Genomic DNA, 21,793 nt, shown 5'->3' with positions numbered 1-21,793 from the left:
TGATGCATGGTATGAGGTTTCTATCATTGCTGGCAAGTGCTATCCACCTTCTCCCCCCCAACTTCCAAGTCTGGCATTCATAGAATGGCTACCGCACAGGTAGGCTAAGAAACAGGGAGACAGCACAGTCTCCTCTTCAGAATGTCCAGGGCAGCAACCACAATTTGGCTGTACAGAACCCATATGGCTTGTAGTCACTGCCTATGGAACACTATAGGAAAAGTAACTGTCCCTAACAGGATATCCTAGGAATGTCCTCTAACTTCAAAACCAATATTCAATTTTTGTGGGTGATGAGTAAATACTTTGCTGCAAAACAGCACTGTTCTGCTCTAACATTTAAAATATAACAAAACAAACACCCAGAAAGTTTTTTCCCCCCATCCCAATAAGGTAACATGAAACTATTTCCTAAATACATAAGAATTCAATAGATTTCAAATTGCATAGTCAGTCTTAAAACCTATTTTTACATAACTTGTAGTAAATATAGTTAGCATTTGATACAATATAATTTAAAACACACCATCATTTTGCTACTAAAGAAAGAAAGTTGGGTTATTCGGACATAACTAACCCCAAACTATTTTGATTTCCTTGATAAATGGTCTCAAAAGCATTGGAACTTGTTCAAGACATGCAAAGATGTCTTCGGTTATAACCCTAACCATAAATCTGAACATGTCTTCTTCATGATGTCACATTATAACAAAGATAATTTTTCTACTTGATTTTTCAAGAGCACAATTGATCTGCATTTGCCAATTGGAATTAACCTACCTACATAGCTCTTGCTGAAATTCCAAAAACATAAATTCCCTTAACTCAGAGAAAGTTAATAATCCCAGTTAAGCGACTGATCCTGTGAGGTAATGAGTACCCTCTGAGGGCTCTCATCTTCTTGCAAGATCAGGCCCATAAACAGGATCTCATATCCAGTAGTTCCAGAATAAGATGAGGAACAGATAGAACATGAACATATAAGTTTCCCATTGTTTTCATATTCCTAACTATGCTATAGCACATGCTGTTTATTTAGCCCTGTTCATAGTTTTAGTATATTTTAATTCATACTTAATAAAACATCACAGATAATATATGACTTTGCACCAAGAAAGACAACAATTTTCAGGTGAATTCCTTGTAGCAGAAGTTCATCAAAATACAAAAATGAAGGTTTACTAGTTTGACACTTTAACAATAGGATTCTTTCAAAGATTGACAGTTAGTGAAGTACTGTATGTAATGACAATCTGTCTACCCTGATTCAGAATATACAGTGACAGCTTAGATATGAAAAATTTGTGTTAAATCTTTGTTTGTCTAATTTTTTAACCAAATCATTGCATTTTCCTGAGTAATTTTTCTTAAAACACAAAACAGATTCAATATATTTAGGCTTGGAAGGATTACAATTTTATCAGTAAATGTAGATTTACACACACCCCCACCGTATTTCCATGGATGATGACTGAAATTTACAGCTAGGCGAAGTTAGAAAAATACAAGATAATGGTGCTAGAGAACTTGCTAGAGTTTGACTTATGGATATTTACTTTGTATATTCTGACATGTGATGTGACAATTTGTGTGTTAACACTTCTGAAGCTTTAACTTTTTGAATCTCAACGTCTCCTGTCATTAAATAATTATTGTCTGACCCCACACCCACACAATAATTTCCTGCAACTGTGAAAATTTAAATCTATAACATTTTTTTTTAAAAAAGTGCTTAAAAATAAACAGCAACATTACCCATTAAAATTATTTAAAAAAATAAACTAATTCTGCCAAGCCTAAATATATGGTATGTTACATTGTACCTCTATATTAACCTGAAGAATGATACAAACATTTAACTGCACAAAAGTGATATGCCAAGCTGCACCGAAGACAAACTTTTTGAAAAAAATTTAAATTACATAAAAAGAAACACTAGAATATTTTATTAAATTTTCAAAAAAGAATACCATATAGAGGAGACACTAAAATGAGAGTAAACACAGATTTGTTCTTCGAAGTTCCATGGTTGTATTCTACATGTACAAATACCAGTTAACTTACCAACCAGAGAAAACATCCCAAGATTGTGTGGAGTCGTCAGAGATTCCATCCAGGAGAAAGGACAGCAGTTCAAAAATCAAATAGCTACATTCACTACATTATGAAGTGAATAAAATTCAAGCTGATAGTACAGAATTAAAATAAATATTTATTTTCCAGGAATACTGGACAATGAAAAGCCTAGCAGAATGGAAAAATTTGGAAAACTCAAAGACTACACTTCAAAAATAAAACTGAAATTCTAATACTAATCATACTAAATCCCTATGATGAAACTATACTTGTCATACAATTCAATTTACTTTCTGTTTACAATTTATGAGAATTTTGATTGGTATCACTCAGTGACATATTAGGTCATGACAATAGATGGATATGAAAACCATACAACTCCTTCAGCCTTTAGGCTCCATTCTTGCAAAGGTTTACAACATGTGTTTAGCTTTATGTACTGTGAGCAGTTCCATTTGATTTCAGTGGGACTATACATAGTGAATGAAGTTAAGCACATGTATATGTTTTTACAGGATCTAGGTTAGGAGTAGGCAACCTATGGCACGCATGCCAAAGGCAGCACGCGAGCTGATTTTCAGTGGCACTCACACTGCCTGGGTCCTGACCACCGGTCTGGGGGGCTCCTCATTTTAATTTAATTTTAAATTAAACTTCTTAAACATTTTGAAAATCTTATGTACTTTACATACAACAATAGTTTAGTTATATATCATAGACTTATAGAAAGAGACCTTCTAAAAATGTTAAAATGTATTACCGGCACACGAAACCTTAAATTAGAGTGAATAAATGAAGACTTGGCACACCACTTCTGAAAGGTTGCCGACCCCTGATCTAGGTCTTAACCTTAGGTTTTTAAAATCAAGTGTTCTGTATTTTATGTAGCAGATCTAGAAATTATACTCCAATCCATTGTTTCTATAAAACCAATATACTGAATTGATGTAATATTACCTAGATACCAAGTTGTCATATTTAAAAAAGGAGTGTTTATTTTGTATCCATCTGCAGAAAACAGCATATTTGCTACACTGCAGCTTAGCAGACCAGGTAAAATACTTGGAATGCTGCACTTGTGTTATGATGAACAGCACTCTTACCTCGTCTTCCCTCAAACACATCACTGATTTCTCTTAACAACATGGACATGTCACTCAGCTGGGACTCCCAAGCCTCACAGAACACATCAAGATTTTCTTTTGCTATCTTACTAGATGGATGTAATGTCAGTGTTTCTGCAGCAGAAATTATCTGAAAAAAAAAAAGCAATAATAGAGCAACAAATGTTAAAAAAAAAAACATCTTCTCATGTAATGTTACAGGCTAATTTGCAAATGCCTCCACACAAAACAAGAAAGAGTGTCAGTATTAAGAAAGGGTTAATACTACATCTGTTGAGCAAAACCAGTTATATTTCTAAGGCCTTTCGCTGAAACATTCTGGTATTAAATGTATTTGTGAATATGCAGGTTTTTTTAAAATCAGCATGGACAAAAAGTTCTAGCATATTAGACAACAGGAAAGAGAAGTAAAAGAATACAAGTATTTCAAGACATGCTAATTTTAGTTTTCTATCCTGCAAACTATTACAAATTTGAATAATCTGTACATGTGCAAATAATCTCACTGAAGTCAGAAGACCCATGTTCATAAATAAGGATTATTCATGTATAAAGGTCTGCAGAATTATACCTGTGGAACATGTTGCTTGTTAAAACTAGGTACATGACATTTTCAACTCTTCCACTCTAGTTTGTTATATTCTGTCAAAATTAGTTTAGTTTATTGAGATTATGTAACATTTTTATAGTGTTATTGTAGCCATCTTGGCCCCAGGATATTAGGGAGACAACATAGGTGAGGTAATATATCTTTTATTGGACCAATTTCTGTTGTTGAAAGAGACAAGCTTTCAAGCTTACACAGAGCTCTTCTTCAGGTCCGGGAAAAGTGACAACTAAATACAAGGTGGAAGAAACGGTTACTTCCTTTAACTATGTTTCTTCAAGATGCGATGCAGACTTGTATTCCACTTACGTGTGTGCGCGCCCAGCATGCCGGAGCCAGAGGATTTTGCACAGTAGTATCTGGAGAGGGGCGGCACTTGGGCCTCATGGCCTTAGCCCGTCCCCCCTGGCTATATGAGGCAGCACCACCCCAACTCTCAGTTACTTCGCACTGAATGCCCAGAGACTAAAATTCACATGCAGAGGGGATGGAGGATGAGTCATGGAATACACGCCTGCATCACGTCTTGAAGAACCACAATTACTATTAGCAGCCATGTCTTCAAATACAGGCAGCCGTGTATTCCACTTAGGTGACTCACAAGCAGTACCCATCCCTGGAGGCAGGGGTCAAAGTCTACTTAAACAAGGATTGCAGGACCACCCTACCAAAACTTTCATCCACTCTGGAAGATACAAACATTTTCACACCATTACGCCATTATTGCATGGATGACCACATAGCAGCCCTGCAAATGTCCAATACTGAGATGTCACTGAGGAATGCTATTGAGATCCCTTGTGCTCTCATAGAACAAGCTCACAACTACTGAGGAGGCACAGACAAAGCTATTTCATCTGCAATCTTGATACATGACGTTATCCATCTAGAGAGAGTCTGTGAAGAGACTGCTTTTCCTTTCATACCATCTGCATATGACACAAAGAGGCAAGGCAAAGCATGAAATGGTTTAGTCCTGTCCAGGTAGAAGGCCAGACATTGCCTGACATCTAACATATAGAGATGCTGCTCTTCTGGAGATGAATGTGGCTTAGGAAAGAACACAGGTAAATATACCTCCTGCTTCAAATGCAACTGAGAAACCATTTCAGACAAAAATTTTGGATGTGGCCGTAAAGTCACTTTGTCCTTGGAGACTTGTGTATAAGGAGGCTCTGCCATCAGAGTCTGCAACTCACAGACTCTCCTTCTGGATGTTATTGCAACCAGCAGGGCTGTCTCTCGGGGGCTGCGGGGCCCAGGATAGAGGTTTCTCTCTGCCGCGGGGTGCTCCCCCTGCCTCCGCCCCCACTCCACTCCTTTCCCCCAAGGCTCCACCCCGCCTCTTCCCACACCCACTCTTCCCTGCCCCTTCCCCGCCCCCATCCTGCCTCTTCTCCGCTCAATTCCACCCACCCTCCCGAACGTACTGCGCCCTTGCTCCTCTCCCCTACCCCCCAGTGCCTCCTGACACTGCCGAAACAGCTGATTGGCAGTAGGTGCTGGGAGGGAGGGGGAGGCACTGATTGGCAGGGCCGCTGGCTGGCAGGAGGCGCTGGGGGTAGGGAGAGGTTGGTAGAGGGCTCCTCCTCGCCCCTCCCCGCCTACTCACCTCACCTCCCCGCCCACCTCCTCACTAAAGCGCAGGGCCAGTCACCCCAATTCACTGTAACCCAGGAGAACTCGGGCTACCAGGAACCCAGTTTTCTGACACAAAAGTGGAAAGGGACAAGATGCCAGGGGCTTGAATGGAGGTCCCATTAAAGCCACTTGGACCATGTTAAGGTCCCACAGAGGAAACGGCTCCCAGATGGGAGGATGGAGATGAAGCTCTTTTAAGAATCCTGCTACTACGGAATTGGAGAAGACTGATCTTCTCAGAATGGGGGGATGAAACACTGCTATTGCTGCCAGATATACTGTCAATGAGCTAAGTGCAAGGCCCAGCAACTGAAGGTACAGAAGTACTCCAAGATGTACTCAATAGAAACCAATGTCAGTTGAACTCCATGGGTCAACAACCACACTGAAAACCGCTTACATTTAGTTGAACAGGCCATTCTGGCAGAGGGCTTTGTACTGTTGAATAGGACTTGTTGAACAGCCTCCGAACACTGCATTTTCTCCTCATTTAGCCATGAAGCCAGCCGTGCCAGGAGATACAGGGAGCTGAGCACAGGATATATGGTGCAACCATGATCCTGGGTGAATAGCTCAGGATGGAGAGGAAGGGGTATGGGAGACTGAATTAACAGCACAAGAAGGTCGTACAACAAACACTACCTTGGCCATGCCAGGGCAATGAGAATGAGATTGGCCTGATTCACCTTCAGCTTGAGGATTACCTGTAGAATGATCGGGAGAAAAGCATACAGGAGAACTGACAGCAAGCTGAGGTAGAAAGCGTCAGATGGAGTTTGGACCGAGGCCCGCATCAAGAGCAGAACAGATGACATTTCCCGTTGTCCCTTGTGGCAACCAGGCTGATCAACGGAATTCCCCAAGCTGCAAAGATGACCCAGAGAATGTTTGTCTTCAGAGACCACATGTGGGTCAGGGAAAAATTCTTCCTAAGATGGTCCTATCAGAGTGATGCTCTCCTTGATGGAAAACTACCACAACCTGATTGCCTACTGGCAGAGCATCCTGGAGTGTGCTCCCCCTTGCCTGTTCACATGATACATCATGGTGGTATTGTGGGTAAGTATGTGAACCATGAATCTCAGATACAGTACAGAAAAGCAGGCGATGCACTGTAGATGGCCCAAAGCTCCAGCACGTTGATATGCAGTGAGAACTCCTGCTCTGACCAGACTCTGAACTTTCAACGACCCCAGATGTGCTCCCTAGCCCATTAGGGAAGTGTCAATGACAACAGACCTCGTTGAAAAGGGCCAGATGAAGGGAACAACCTGATAAACATTCTCTGGAAGCTTCCACCACTGCAAGGAGTCCAGGACCAGTGGATGGATAGAGACCAATCTGTCCAAGGAGTGAAGAGTCGGATGGTAGGGGTGAAGAGGCAACGTTGCAAACTGTTGGCTCGCATGCAGATGGTTCATGTAGCCAAAGAGAATCAGGCACATCTGAACTGTGATGGAAGGCTGAGATTGCAGGCTGAGGCAAAGGTAGTGAATTGCCTGAAAATGGTCGGTTGGCAAAAATGTTCTTGAATTTGGAGAGTCTATTAGGGCACCAATGAACTCAATTTTCTTAGTAGGAACCAAAGGTGACTTCCCAGTGTTTAGGATGAGACATGGATGGTCAAAGCAAGCACAGTGTAGTGCTGACGTGAGAAAGGACTTCTTCTTTGGACCTGCCCCTCAGTAACCAGTCATCCAGATATGGGAAGATGTAGATTCCTTTCTTCCTGAGGTATGTTATCACCACCACCATGTAGTTGGTAAAAACCCCAGGGGCAAAAGAGAAGCTGAAGGGAAGCACCTAATACTGAAAATGGTGCTCTGCTATGACGAACTGAAGGGATTTTCCATTTCTCAGCAAAACTGACACATGAAAGTAGGCTTATGGAGGTCCAGAGCAGCAAACCAGTCATTCAGAGACAATGCAGGGAGGATAGTCGATAGAGTGACCGTTTGGAACCTCGCATATCTGATATATTTGTGGAGGCCATAAAGGTTGAGGACAGATTTTACTCTTAGAGTCAAAATGGGTGTTTGTGGATGAGAGGATGGTGCAAGAGGAAGGCATGTTGACTGGCCAAACTGTGGATCTGAATGCCACCTCCTCTGAGATCTGTGCCCCTTTCTGAGGTAGTCCATCCATCTCAGGGAGAGGCTACGGACCATACTGCTGCTGCTGACAACCACCATAGTGGCACCCCTGCACTGCTCATGTATACCCCTAAGGACCATAAGGTAGCCTGAGAGTCCTTGAAGGAGTGCAGAGAGTCTCATCTGTCTTTTCTGAAAAAAGCACTCTGCCATCTAAGGGCAAATCCTCTGTGGCCTGTTGCATATCGAGAACAATATCTGAATTCTGCAGACCAGATGCCTTTCTCATGGTCACTGTCGAGGCCATAACTCTGGCTGAAGTATCCATGACGTCCTGTGCGGACTGCAGCAAAGTCTTAGCCACCAACAGCCTTTGGTGATAAATGCCTGAAATTCCTCCCTCAAGTCTTTTGGCAGCTGGTCCACAAACTTAAGACATAATCGTCCAGTTCACAAAGTCGAATTTGGACAGGAATGCTAGCTGGTTAGCAATGTACATCTGCAAAGAAGAGGTGTAAATCTTCCTAGCCATCAGTCCATCCATTTAGAGTCCTTATCCTTGTGCGTGGACTTAAATCTGCCCTGCTCGGTTCTATCATTCACCATGGTTATGACCAGGGAATTTGGGGCTAGATATAAGTTAAAACCTTCAAATCCCTGCACCTGTATGAAGTAGCTTTTCCCCACGTGCTTTGCAGTAGGTGGTACTGAAGCCGGCATGCTCCAGAGAACCGTAGCATACTCTAAGAGCACGATGTTAATAAGGAGGGAGATTCTCCCAGGGGCAGACGGCTGCAGGATATCAAACAGCTTATGGGTATTCTGCAGCAACTCTGCTTGAATACCCAGGGAAGCAGCCACATGCTGCAAAAGGTCCTGATACGCCTTGAAGTCTTCCAGCACCAAAGGAGAAGAGGAGCCAGCACCTTGGAACTGTGCTGGGACAAAGCTGAAACAGTTAACTGTGCCAGAGCTGGATCCTGCTCCAGGACTGGCAGACCTGGACAGGATGACTTTGGAGGTTCCACAATGGGAAGGTTCACTGGTGCCTGGGCACATGGCAGAGCGACAGTCACCACCACAAATCTGCTCAGTGATCTCGCCGTAGTGTGAGATGAGGAGAGGGACCTCTGTGACCAAGAAGCATCACATGGATTACATAGAGTTCATTGGTATGGGTAGGGCATCGGTTGGCCACTGGCCCACATCCCAACCATAAGATGAGCGCCAATCCTGGTACACATAGTGCTCTATGAATGGCCTGCGATGCAAGTCAGACGATAGAAAGTGAGAGGAGGAAGACCCCAACCTGGATGCCAAAGAGTCCTCGGCTTCAGGGGAGAAAGGTGGAGCCAGCTCTGAGGTTGTGAGGAATTGGTCTGACTTATCTGTAGTCCAAAATGAACAGGGAACTGACAGCGATGGCAGAAACGGTACTGGTGATATCAAACATGCCTTTGTCATTTCCAGTGCTGGCAGTGGCGTCAACCCCGAAGTCGACAGTGATACTGAGGTGACGGATGGTGCTGAAATGCAGGGCGGTGAGTGCCACCTCAGTAATATCAGTGGCACCCACAGCAGGGATACCGAAGAAGTTCCCTGCACCAAGCAGATCCCTTGAGCAGAGCCTGGCACCAGCCCCACTTCCACTGACTATGGAAGGGAAACATCAGGATGCCGTGCCAACAGACCCATAGGTTCAGCAGCCTGCCCAGCCAACAGGGCTAGAAACAGTGCAGCCCTGGCAAAGTCCAGGACGAAGTGAGAGATGGGACAGAAAGGAAGAGAAGGGCCATTGCTGTCTGATATGCCACCAGCATGTAAACAGCCAGTGCTGGCATTGCACTCGTTGGTACTGGACTTGATGGATGCTTTGGGGCCAGAACTGGAGTCGACAGTGTGGGGTCACAGACCTCCTTGTGTGGTACCAGGGAGCAGTTGACAGGACCTGCTCCATCCCTTACACCAGTATTCACATGGTGCCAGTTCATGCTTCTTCTGGAGGAGGCAGACAAGTCCCCATGCAACCTGGAGCGACCTGGATCCGTCGTATGCAACCTTTTCATCAGCACACTCAATGGGGAATAACTCCTCCCTTTCTTCAGAGCACAAAAACAGCAGCAGTATCAGACCCCGAGAAAGACCTCTGATCCAACTTGGGTATCAGTGCTGAAGCAGGCTGAATGGCCTGTTCAAGCAGGTGCTGCTTTTGACAAAAGATCCCTCACCCAGTATTGTGAATGATTTGCAAATCGAACACCGCTCCCTGATGTGGGCTTTGCCTAGGCACAGAAAACACCGTGTGTGGGGACTGTTGTTGGGGATCACTACCCCACCCAGCAGACACTGTTTAAACCCTGGTGACACCCTCACCAGGGAAATAATTAAACTAAACCTAACTAACACTATACTAAGAGTACGAATCAGCTATATACAACTAGAAAAGTCAATAAAAAATAGCGAGGTTGTGAGGTTAGGAACTACCCAGAGCGCCGACTCCAGCCAGGGCGGTGGGGGGGGGAGGGTCAGGGCAACGCAGCCTCATGTAGCCAGGGGAGGGGCTATGGCCACAAGGTGTGAGTGTTGCCCCTCTAGGGGTACTACTAGGCAAAATTCTCTGGCTTTGGTGAGCTATGTGTACACATACCTAAGTGGAATACACAGCTGCAGCTACTCAAAGAACAGACTGTTTAGCATAAGTAGTTAACATATAAGCTTGAAAGCTTGTCTCTCTCACTGACAGAAGTTGGCCCAATAAGAGATAATACCTCACCCACATTGGGTGTCTAATATAATTAATGACTAATAATAAATACTTAGCACTTTAAAAGAAGCTATTTGTGTTTTACATGGGTATCCGCAGGCAGGCATATAGATAAACATACAGTGAATGAAATATTAGGTACAGTATTGATGTACATAGGTAAGGCTGCAGTATTTGATGCAGTATTGTTCTACATAAAAATATATAGTTACCTCTGCATACACTCATGTGACGACTGCAAAGAAATTTATCCACAGGTACTAACAAATGATTAGTCAGTGTTTGTAAAATACATTTTATATATAAAGCACTATGTAAATACTAATTACTATTATTAGGCACAATATTGTTAAGCCCCTGAAGTAGCTGGTGGGCTGTGTTTACATGTGTAGTAGTGGCATAATTTTATACTTGGGTAAGCACGGAGGTGTAAGCTTTTAGTGGGTGAAATTCATCCCTGTACAAAGGGCCTGTGAAGGCCTACGTACCAGTGAGTCCTATTTAAACTCTCAAAACAGGAATTAAATGATTCATAAGCTTTATATTGGTCCTCTGCACAGAGGTGAAAATTGCCCTACATAAATAAGAGACTGACTGGTCAGATCTTTGGGTGGGTTGTGGCCACTTTGCAATGCACTGCTACCATACTTTGGCCGCAACACTCAAGCCAACGGCCCATGGAGGATAACCCTAGTGATCCTGCAGTGGCACAGGGGCTCAGACCACTCAATCTCCTTGCTGCTGGCATGGTGGGAAGAGGGATGCACAGTTACTGAAAAGGAGGCCTTGGCGAGGATATCCCTACTCTACATCTGTCCTGGGCTAATATTCAGCCCAAAGTGGCTGGTATAAGACAGCATAACTTAAAGCAGACTCGAAGCTACAGCACATGCCGGGAAAGCGCACAGGGTATGTAGGAGCTTTATGCCAGCTTTTCAAGGTCTTCCAAAATGTCTAGAGCACAAATCAAGATGTACCAGAAGATCTAGCTTGGACACCTGTCTAGAAATATTTACACTGCCTCCTACTTGTAATACTTTCACTATGTTTCTTTGTGAACTGAACTGGCATGCCTCCAAGAACATATGTTGAATGTTTATCTTAGTGTATATCCATTTTACAAAATTCTACTTAAAATGTCATCAAATGAAAGGTAGGCATACCTGTGGGCCAATGACCTGAAAGGTGTCTTCTGCATGTATGCAAGTAATTTCAAGTGGCTCTGTTCCAGAAACATGCCTCAACAAGCGACATGTCTAAGAAAAAAGTTAAGATATTTTGAAGAGTAAATAATATTATAAATAAGATATATTAAAGAAGGGTACACAGCAGTAAAGTTTATTTTCTTTTCATTCCTGAGAAAAGGTGCAAACCTATCAGGTACAGTACATTTTTCAGAAATTGCATCTGGAGTAGCAAACATGTATGAATTCTTGGGTCATAATTCCAGCAAGGGGCTCAAGTGAGATCAAACCACGAAAACAAGGATCGAGCTATTTTCCCCTTTGCTTCTCCTTCCCCTTTGTCCTCCTAAGCCTCAGGAAAATTTTAAGAAAAGAAGTTACATTAGAGTGTATTTAACTGTCTGACCTTCAATCAGGTAATTAAAGTTACCAGGCCTCACAGTAACCTTAACCTGATCATGCTTACATGCATTTGTGTTTCTGGTAGCAACTCCAACATCTAAGTTGCTTAGCACTTTCCACATTAAAAATTCTTGCAACCTTTTTTTGAGAAGGTCTAAAAACTTCTATCATTTGATGCAGGCTTATGGATTTTGCCAGGAAGAAAGCCCACGGGCCAGAGAAGTGCCTTTTCTATATCCAGGGAAATTCTGGCTGTGACAGAAACTTTTGAAAATCACTATTTCCATTCCAAGCGACTTACCTTGTCAGTAAAATGTTGGTAGAAAGTTAAGTAATACTGAATATAAATATTTTAATATAAGGTCAGGCCTGTACCACTACTAAACACCACTATACTGCATTGCGATCCCCAGGTGCAGGCAGCCTTTCAAAGGGTATGTCTACACCACAATAAAACACCCCAGCTGTCCTGGGTCTGCTGACTCGGGCTCATGTGGCTACAAAATTGTGGTGTAGATGTTCAAATTTTGGCTGGAGCCAGGGCTCTGGGACCCCGCGAGAGAGGAAGGTCCGGGAGCCCAGGTTCCAGCCTGAGCTAGAAAGGCCGCACTGCAATTTTATAGCCCAGCAGATTGAACCCAAGTCAGCTGACCTGGACCAGCTAAGAGTGTTTTACTGAAGTCTAGGCATACCCTAAGAGGGGAGGGCAAAGAGAAAGCCAGATCAGGCTCCACACAGTAACACCCCCAAGAGCCAGCACATGCTGCTGTCGCCGCCGCCGCCGCCTCCTCCTCCAAGGGTATCACATGGGGAAGGAATTCCCTCACACCCCAGAAGGGGAGCAGACAGAGAGCTGGGGGAGGGGTGTGTGATTCCTCCAGCAACAGCCCAAATTTAGCACATGGCTCCAGCAGCCCATTTCCCCCCCCCACACACATGCTGGGACAGCCGCCTTCTGCTTCCAGCTAAGTCTTCTGACGGTGCATGATGAGAGGGGACTGTTACAGTTGTAAAAATATATATATTTATTTATTTTTACATTTTTCCATATTTAACCCACTCACACTACATTAAAAACATTACACCTCTACCTCGATCTAACGCTGTCCTTGGGAGCCAAAAAATCTTACTGCATTATAGGTGAAATCATGTTATATTGAACTTGCTTTGATCCACCAGAATGCACAGCCCCGCCCCCCTGGAGCACTGCTTTATCGCGTTATATCCAAATTTGTGTTATATTGGGTGATGTTATATCGAGGTAGCGGTGTATTTAGTTACAAAGTCTAATATTTGAAAGTTAAAAAATCCCAGAATTTATGTTGGCTGTGAAACCTTAATTCTGCATCCTTGTGGGTATGCATTACGACACAGTCTTTAATTACTTGAGTAAATCCCCCCACCCCCAACAGGACCCCACCTCATTCATCACACAGGATGGAGAGCATTCAGGGAATGACCTAGGGTTGTACAGTGAATGAGGCTGTTCTCTGTAGAAGTTGTCAGGTGTGTAGAGAAAAAAGACAGGGGACTGCAGAAAGAGAAAAAATGGTCTTGCAGTTAAGGCAGGTGAATGTCACACGTGAGAACTCAACTCTATCCCTGTCCATGCCAAAGAGACTTTCTGTATGATCAGGAGCAAGTCACAAACCAAAATGTTGGCAGGTGGCCCCTACTGTGCATTCCTCATTTTCTGTGTGCCCAACCTGAGATTCCTGGGGCCAGATTTGCACAAGTGCAGAGCACTAAGCTGCAACTGAAGTTAAATTGAAGCTATGGTGGCCACTCTGCATCTCTGCCAGTAGGAAGAGTGGTCTATAGGAATGAGAAAAGTGTTGTGAATTAGGGGGCTCACAAGCTCTAATCCTATCTCTGCCCGATTCAGTGTGACCTCCGGCAAATCTCCATATCAATTTTCCCCATCTGTAAAATGGTGTTAATAATGCTCTCTTACGTCAGAGGAATTGCGTAAATAAATTCATTAATCTTTATGAGGCACTCAAAAACTACGATGAGCACCCTGAAAAAGACTATGAGGAATTAATACTTATGTATTCATTGCAGGCTTTGGATAGTGTGCAGTAATTATGGCAGATGCCATACACTGGATGACAAGGATAAAAATATTGAACAGCTGTCTCATTCCCAGAACACTGTTCAGCCTGTGACCTGACTGAGGCAGGGGATTGGTGGAAAATACATAGCCTTTAAGTACATGATCATATACTATCAGTGCAAATACACAAGGGGAAAGAATTAAGATTGTAAGTGTAACCTTAACCCTGGCATTTCCTAACTTTCAAATGCTTGACTATGTAACAAACATTCTTTCAATATGTGTTTTTTCCCAACGTAATAATGCTATTTGTGTTAATTTTTTTAAAAACAAAATTTACAGGATATGCAATACCAAGTTGAAATATGGTCCTCATAGTAATATTTCCTGATGGTTGTTTAAATTTCAAATGCAACAGTTTAAATACAAAAGCTCATGTAATACAGCATAAATTTATCTGAGCCAACATTCCCACTGAAGTCAATGGGAGCATAGAGTGTGCATCCCAGAACAGCATTTGTTCTTATGTTCTTAAAAGAAAACCAAAAGAAAGGAAAAAACTCTACAATACTCATTTCTACACCGATATCATAGTGTACATTCACAGTTGAATAAATATGAAAGATTCAGAAACTTGGCAACTAAGAAATTCTGTAGGAAAAATTGTTGCACAAGAGTATTGCACGTTACTTATCCAAGTAATAGTCAGAGTATATAGTCCTCTGTAGCCATGTAAATAACATAACTCTATACTCAGAAAACAAATGTCTTTCAGAATGAAACTTGATCAGTGATTACTAGTCACATGGAAAACTTCAATTTCAAAGTTCATCTCCTTTTGACTTATCTTTGAGCAAAACAGTGTCAAATTGATTTTAAAGCAGAAAAGAATTTTTCTGCCATATTCTGAGCAAAATGTATTAGTTTTTGAGCAAACATTAAAAAGCAACAACTCACTGAGAAGGAACAGAGAAAATGTCAGCCCAAAAGGAGAACGTCTGAGAAAGTTACAAACCCGTTTCACTGGCTTTATGATTGAAGTCCATATGTAATCCTAACTACAGTGTTCGCCATTTGCCAGCACAATTACTCTTATGCACTCTCACATGCACAGAGCTCTCTCTTTCAGTCTTGTATGTTTATTAGAAGCAGGATTAATGTAAATGCCACATTTGGAAGTTATCCCCAGAGCTTCAGACATAGATACAGCGAAAGCAGATGTTAAAGTGGAAATAAAAATAGAATACAGTGTGTGTGTGTGTGTGTGTGTGTGTGTGTGTGTGTGTGTGTGTGTGTGTGTGTGTGTGTGTGTGTGTGTGTGTGTGTGTGTGTGTGTGTGTGTGTGTGTGTGTGTGTGTGTGTGTTTAAATTTAAGCTCCTGAATTCGTATTTAGGCATTTGCCTGATTTTAAGAAGGATGAGCACCTAAAATCTCCCACTGAAATCAATGGAAGCTTTTGGTTGGTTAGTATTCTTGAGAAAGTAGGCAAGTGTTTAAATCTGGATTTAAGAGCCTAACGTTAAGCTCCTATTTATGAAAATCTTGGCCCCGATATGCAGTCACAGAGGTCCCCCAAAATCAGGCAATGAGGTTCCTGTGCCCACAGCAAGGAGCAACAGGGACTGTGCAGGTGGGGCAGTGGGTCCAATTCTATAACAGTGAACCCAAATGTTTGGTGCAGTGAGGAAGCTCATGCTGCATTCAGACACTATCTTCTAGGAGAATGTAGAGGCCAGTAGTGCCAGAGGTACATTCTACAGGTTAAAACATGAAAGACACTCTGATGAACAGTTCATTTAGATAGATTTTGGCACTTTTTATATTAAATCTATTTGAAAATAAAATTGTTATCTCACCTCAACAAGCTGCTCTTTCTGCTCTGATAGCTTACAAGTATATTCTGCTACAGCTTCTAGATTTCCTTCTACTCCTGTGATTTTTAATGCCTTCAGAACCATGTGATCTGCATGGTATCTTAGCAGGTCTGCTGCCAGTGATGTGGCTGCATGGTGAAGCTTCAGTAGCAATAAGGAAAAGAAAAAATAAGCATTGAAAGATAAATAACATGTGAAGCTAATATACAATAAAAATACTTTAGCGATAGTGGGTTCAGCAGATCACCAAGAGGCAGGAATTTAAAAAAGAAAAAGCTTACTGGTACTAAGTTCAGAAGAAGTCTGCAAAGAATGTTTGCACCTCAGGGGATTTATTCTGAAACTTCTACTCAGATACGTAAACTAAAATCCACTCTACCCTCAAAAAAAGCTGCGTATTCAAGCCTTTGGGGGGCAGACAGAAAAGCAGTTGGGGCAGGCCAGGGTATAAGGTATTGCATTGCATCCCCCTGGCAATTACTGCAACTGGAATCAGCCCTCCTCTATACCAGCTGCATAAGGTACTGAGGCCACCAGCCCTGTGTGAACAAGGATCAGTGGTCCCTCTTCTTGCCCAAACCCAACATGACCTACTGACGGGGGAAGGCCTTTTCCACTGTATACTGTAGATACACAGGCAGAGCCAGATTAAGGCACAGACACTGGAGACAGTTCCTAGTATCCCAGCACCTGGACTCACAGGACATCAGAATCTCACCCTTAATGTTGCAAAGAAAAGCTTGAAAATGTGACCAGGTTGTGATCTAACTTAAGACAAGACACAAATGAGTAAAACAATAGCCCACATCACCCTCTTCCACAGTGGGGGGAAAAAGCCACAGGAGTGGGGCTCAGGGGAGGAAATCCCACGAAAATTCCTCCATATAATCCCAGAAGCAGGGACAGGTCTCCCCAATATGTTATTGGGCCCACCTGGTAGATCCCTGGGGATCCCTGGGAAGTCAAGGCCATCTGCTTAGAAGACCTGCAGCTCAGCACCAGCTGTGGCCCTATAACCCTCTTTCTCCAGCTGCCTGGCAACAGGAATCCACTGGCATCATAATACTAGGGACACTCCTGGCCATAGCTACAGTGTTGTCATTCTCATACTGAGAGTCTTGCAACAGTCCTAAAGCTCCGGTTGTGAACTCAGCGGAGTTCATTAAAATCTCAATTAAAAAAAAATAAAAGTTTCCAGTCCTCATGATTACAGAGAGAAGGTTGGCACAAGAGCACCCTAGAGCCTAAGAAATCAATGGTCAAAGACAAAACAATTACTTATAGTGCTATCAATTAATTGCAGTTAACTCATGGGATTAACTCAAAAAAATTAATCACGATTAATCACAGTTTTAATCACACTTAAACAATAGACCAGCAATTGAAATTTATTTAATATTTTGAATGTTTTTCTATATTTTCATATATATTGTATTGTGTTGTAACTGACATCAAAATGTATATTATTTTTATTACAAATATTTGCACTGTAAAAATGATAAAAGAAATACTGTTTTTCAATTCAACTCATACAAGTACTGTAGTGTAATCTGTCATGAAAGTGCAACGTACAAATGTAGATTTTTTGTTTGTTTGTTACACAGATGCACTCAAAAACAAAACAATGTAAAATTTCAGAGTCTACAAGTCCACTCAGTCCTACTTATCATTCAGCCAATCGCTAAGACAAACACGGCTTATGAAGGCGTATAAAGAGGGAGAGGTGGGACACAGCCCCTCCCCCCAACAGAGGGAGCTGGAACATGCTGCAGCCGTGCTGCCCAGCCTGCCGGAGCAGCTCCAGCCAGGCCAGAGACTTCCTCCCCTGGCCCCCTCCCCAGATAAGGTGGGAAGGGATGGGATGGGATAAAAGTCTGGTTTTCATTTTTGCCTTTTTATTAGTGCCTTCACAAACTTACTACAGTACTTCTGCCTACCTAAATTACTGCTATGTTTTCAATCAACTGTAGTATTCTTCATTTCACATGGTAAACTCTTAGGTAATGTTGCCCAGTGCTAATAAATATTGCCATGTTTTAACCCAGAGCTGGGTTCACTGCAGTGATTAATAAAATGATTCTTGCAAATATATTGCTTGTATCGCAGGAGGGACTGGCAGCATAATTTTGGCAGCGTGCCATAATCTCTAAACATTCTAAGGGTAGGCCCACACTACTACTGTACTAAGCAGCTAACTTTAAATAAAAGGCATGTCCTTGGCCCCAAAGCAATCTCCCTACTGAGTTTATAAAGTGGTATTTAAACAACGGCGGTATTATAGCTTCTTAAAATTGAATCTTTCATAATGAAAAATGTAAGGCAACCTAAATATAGGGGTTACTGCAAGATTTTGGAACCCTCAGAAGCAGAATTAGCTTGGCTCCTGATGGATCAATTTAGAGAGGCAGGGGATGTGGGAGAGTGAGGCAGGTTAGACTTCTCAGCCACACCCAGGACCCAGAACCTGGCCCCAGAGGAACAATCCCCTTCACCACTTCACAGGTGCAGGATAAGAAGCCCTGGAGCCCAAACAGCTGGGAACCAAGACTGCATGGGTTAGACTCACCTCTACTGAGAGGTGTTAATAGTTCTATAACCTTCACGAACTGTTCATTAAGGAAGGCTTCATTCCCCACAGAGAGCAAAAAAGCTGGGAATGTAGAATGCAGATTTTTAATGTGTCAAATCCAATGGCACCCAGTTAGCTCCACTGCCTCTCAAATAATCTGCCATATCTTTGACCTTGGCTACACTGTCAATAAAGCAGGGCTTCTTATGCACCCATTGGGTAAGTGTATTATATATCCTCTTCTAGTGTTTGGTTTACAGAGGATAACTATTCTGCTGCTGCCAGTTAATTTAGTAAGTCTTCAAACTTAAGCGGTAGAAGTCTGTGTTGCAGTGTTGAGAGGTTCAGGGTTCAAACTGTTGACATTACATTTGTAGAAAACAGAATTTGTTTTTAATTTTTTTTTTTTTAAGACTAACAATGGAAATGATATTAAAAAATGACATTATAAGAAAGTTATTTAAGGTTGCAAAGTCAAGCACTTCCTATGCAAATTAAATCCGGCCCCTTTATGCATATGTATTATGAGCTGGTGTTAACTGCATGATCACATACTATTTTCAGTGCACAGGATGGATGGCGGCCAGGGAATAAGTCAGAATTGTGTGCAGAACAAGTCCCTACCCCGTTTACTCTAGAAGTAGGCAGGTATGTACAGAATGAGATAGGTGTCCTGTGGTTAAAAAAGGTGAATGTCGCAAAAGAGAACTATTCTATTGTTGTCTCTGCCACAGACTTCCTTATGATGAGCAAGTCACATCAAAACGTTGGCAGGTAGCTACTAACTGTGTGTTCCTCATTTTCTGGATGCCCAGCTTGACACGCCTGGCGTGTGTTGAGCAGTCTGTTGCAAATGAAGTCAAACTGAAGCTGTGTATGCTTAACAGCTCTGGATGGAGGGATGAGGAAAGGAATGGGAGTCCGTCGGTCCAGAGTTCAAATTAGGGTTCTGCTAATGACTTGCAGCACAACCTCTACTCCTGGGGGGAATTACGTGCCAAAAAGTTAAAAATTCTGTGCACACTATTTTAAAATGCAGCAAAATTCTGCATATTTTATTTGTCAAAACAAAACAAAATAATCATGCCAGTTTCAAATATTTTGGTAATTTATTTTAAAATATCTGTCCGCAAATATGTCTAACAATACAGACACAAAAAAATTCAGAAAATGTTTTTTGACAAATAAGATTCTTTACTAAACTTTGAGAATTAATTTAAACTACAATACAGAAACTTATTTCTTGCACCCCTCAGAAGCAGTGCAAACGCTTGGAGGGAATTGGGGTAACAGAAGAGCTGAGGGAGCGGGAAGGAGCCTGGGAATGAACCTGGAGGGTTCTTGGGTGTGGGTGGGAGAAGCATGGAACAGGTTTTTTTGGGGGGAGGGGATTGTTAGGGAGCTGGGGACCCTCCCCCACACAGACTCCTAGCCTCTGCCATTCAGTTAGGAATATCTGCCCCTGTCCTCGTGTGGCCCCGCAGTCCCCGTCCTCATGTGGCCATATTCTGCGGAGAAAAAAAAAATCTGCAGGAGACATGAATTCTGCATGTGCAAAGTGGTACAGAATTCCCCCAGGAGTAAACTTCAGGCAAGTCACTTTGTCTGTTTCTCCAACTGTAAAATAGGAACAATAATTCTCGTATCACCCAGGGAGTTGAGAAGATAAGTTCCTTAATATGTTTGTGAGGCACTCGGATACTAGAGTGATGAACACCATAAAAAAGACCATAAGGAAATCACTAATTCTGTATTCAGTGCAGAATTTGAGTTGTGTGCAGTAAACAAGGCATAAGGCCATCCACTAAATAAGGATAAACCAGAATACCAAATAGCTGCCTCATTCACTGAGCAACATCCACCCTGTGCACTGAATGAGGCACAGTTCCCATGGGGGGAAATAAAACAGCACATGATCACTAATTAAAGACTGAATCATCATACATATGCACATGAAGATCAAATTGACATTTCAAAATCAACCTAAATTCTGACACTTCTAACGTTCAAGATCTGGACTTAGCACCTAAAAAGCTATTTTAAGCAGTTTTTGTACGTAATATTTAGAGTGCTTTTGAATTCTTCAGGATAAAAATGTGCAAGATGTCAGATACTACTATGAATAATTGCAGTTCCTACAATAATCTTGGTAAATAATTAAGTTCTAGTTTTTTTAGGCTGCATTTTAACAATATCTATTCATAGATTCATAGACTCTAGGACTGGAAGGGACCTCGAGAGGTCGAGTCCAGTCCCCTGCCCTCATGGCAGGACCAAATACTGTCCAGACCATCCCTGATTGTAGCAAGATACCTGAAAAAATGTTTTTGTAAGGCACATATTTAATATATTTCATAGTGAAAATAAGTAAGTTTTCTTTTCAATTGCAATAGGTAAAATGCAAAGAAATTGCAAAAGCCATTTATTCAGTTTTCACAACTACATGTGAATACAGCAACAATTACCGGTTAACATAACTCCCGGTTTCTTAAAAATCCTGTGAAGAAGTACCACCTTTTTATACAGTAAACTTGGATGCATGCATAGCTCTGATTAAAGAGCAAAATTTGGCACTAAATTGGCAGATTATATAGTGTTGTTGTAGCTGTGTTGGACCCAGGATATGAGAGACACAAGGTAGATGAGGCAATATCTTTTACTGGGCCAACTTCTGTTGGTGGAAGGTACAAGCTTCCGAGCTACACAGAGCTCTTCTTCGGGTTTGGGGACGGAAGCAGAGTGTCTGAGATAAACGTAAATTGGGAAAGATGCCAGTCCACTAAAAGATATTACCTCACCTCTCTGTGGATTATATATATGCATTTGAAAATGTACTACTTGTTCCTGCTCCCTATGAAGAAGTTTTTAATTGACTTTTACAGTAGCACTGGCTCCATTGGGAAATTCACTAAAGATCAGATCCTGTAACACTTACTTACACAAACAGTCCTTACTCCTAGAAGTGTCCTACTGTTTTCTGCTCACTTGAGTAAGTGCTGCAGGATAAGATTCTATGATACTACCTACAAGCATAAAGTTAAGACTATCAAAATGTTCAGCTGAGTCAACAGAACAATGTATAGCATGTAATGTGATGTTTATGCCTTTGCAGAGTCAGGGCCTTATTTTGCATTACACATGTGAAAATAAAGGAGATTCAAAATCTCCTTCAGACTGTGTTTATATAAGCTGTACTTACTTCTCTTTTGAGTTCATTCATACACTGGCATGTTTTTAGTATGGCTACTTCCAAGTCTTCTGCGATATCCTTTGTTTTCTGGCTTTGCTGCAAGGAAAAGACAATCAAACATTTAAAAAAAAAATACCCCAACTGATGTACAAATTATGCCAGGCAGTGTTAATGCAGTAATTCAGTTTTAAGTACATTTTCTTTAAAATATA

The 21,793-nt window shown here is 42.0% G+C and overlaps 1 protein-coding gene across 4 annotated transcripts in view; it reads right to left on the bottom strand.

Moving 5' to 3' along the window:
- CTNNAL1 (catenin alpha like 1) overlaps positions 1–21,793 on the bottom strand; it is a 149,682-nt gene that overhangs the window by 31,312 nt on the left and 96,577 nt on the right. For all 4 annotated transcript variants that reach the window (XM_045003768.1, XM_045003764.1, XM_045003766.1 and 1 more), the window contains exons 8-11: positions 21,591–21,677; positions 15,805–15,963; positions 11,469–11,561; positions 3,180–3,330 (exon numbers count right to left, since the gene is read on the bottom strand). In XM_045003768.1, the coding sequence (XP_044859703.1) occupies positions 3,180–3,330; positions 11,469–11,561; positions 15,805–15,963; positions 21,591–21,677 (490 nt within the window). The remainder of the gene's footprint in view (positions 1–3,179; positions 3,331–11,468; positions 11,562–15,804; positions 15,964–21,590; positions 21,678–21,793) is intronic.

Source organism: Mauremys mutica, chromosome 2 (assembly GCF_020497125.1).
Source record: "Mauremys mutica isolate MM-2020 ecotype Southern chromosome 2, ASM2049712v1, whole genome shotgun sequence".
Lineage (NCBI taxonomy): Eukaryota > Metazoa > Chordata > Testudines > Geoemydidae > Mauremys > Mauremys mutica.
Note: the sequence above shows the minus strand (reverse complement) of the source record. Positions and strands in the feature narration are given on the sequence as shown.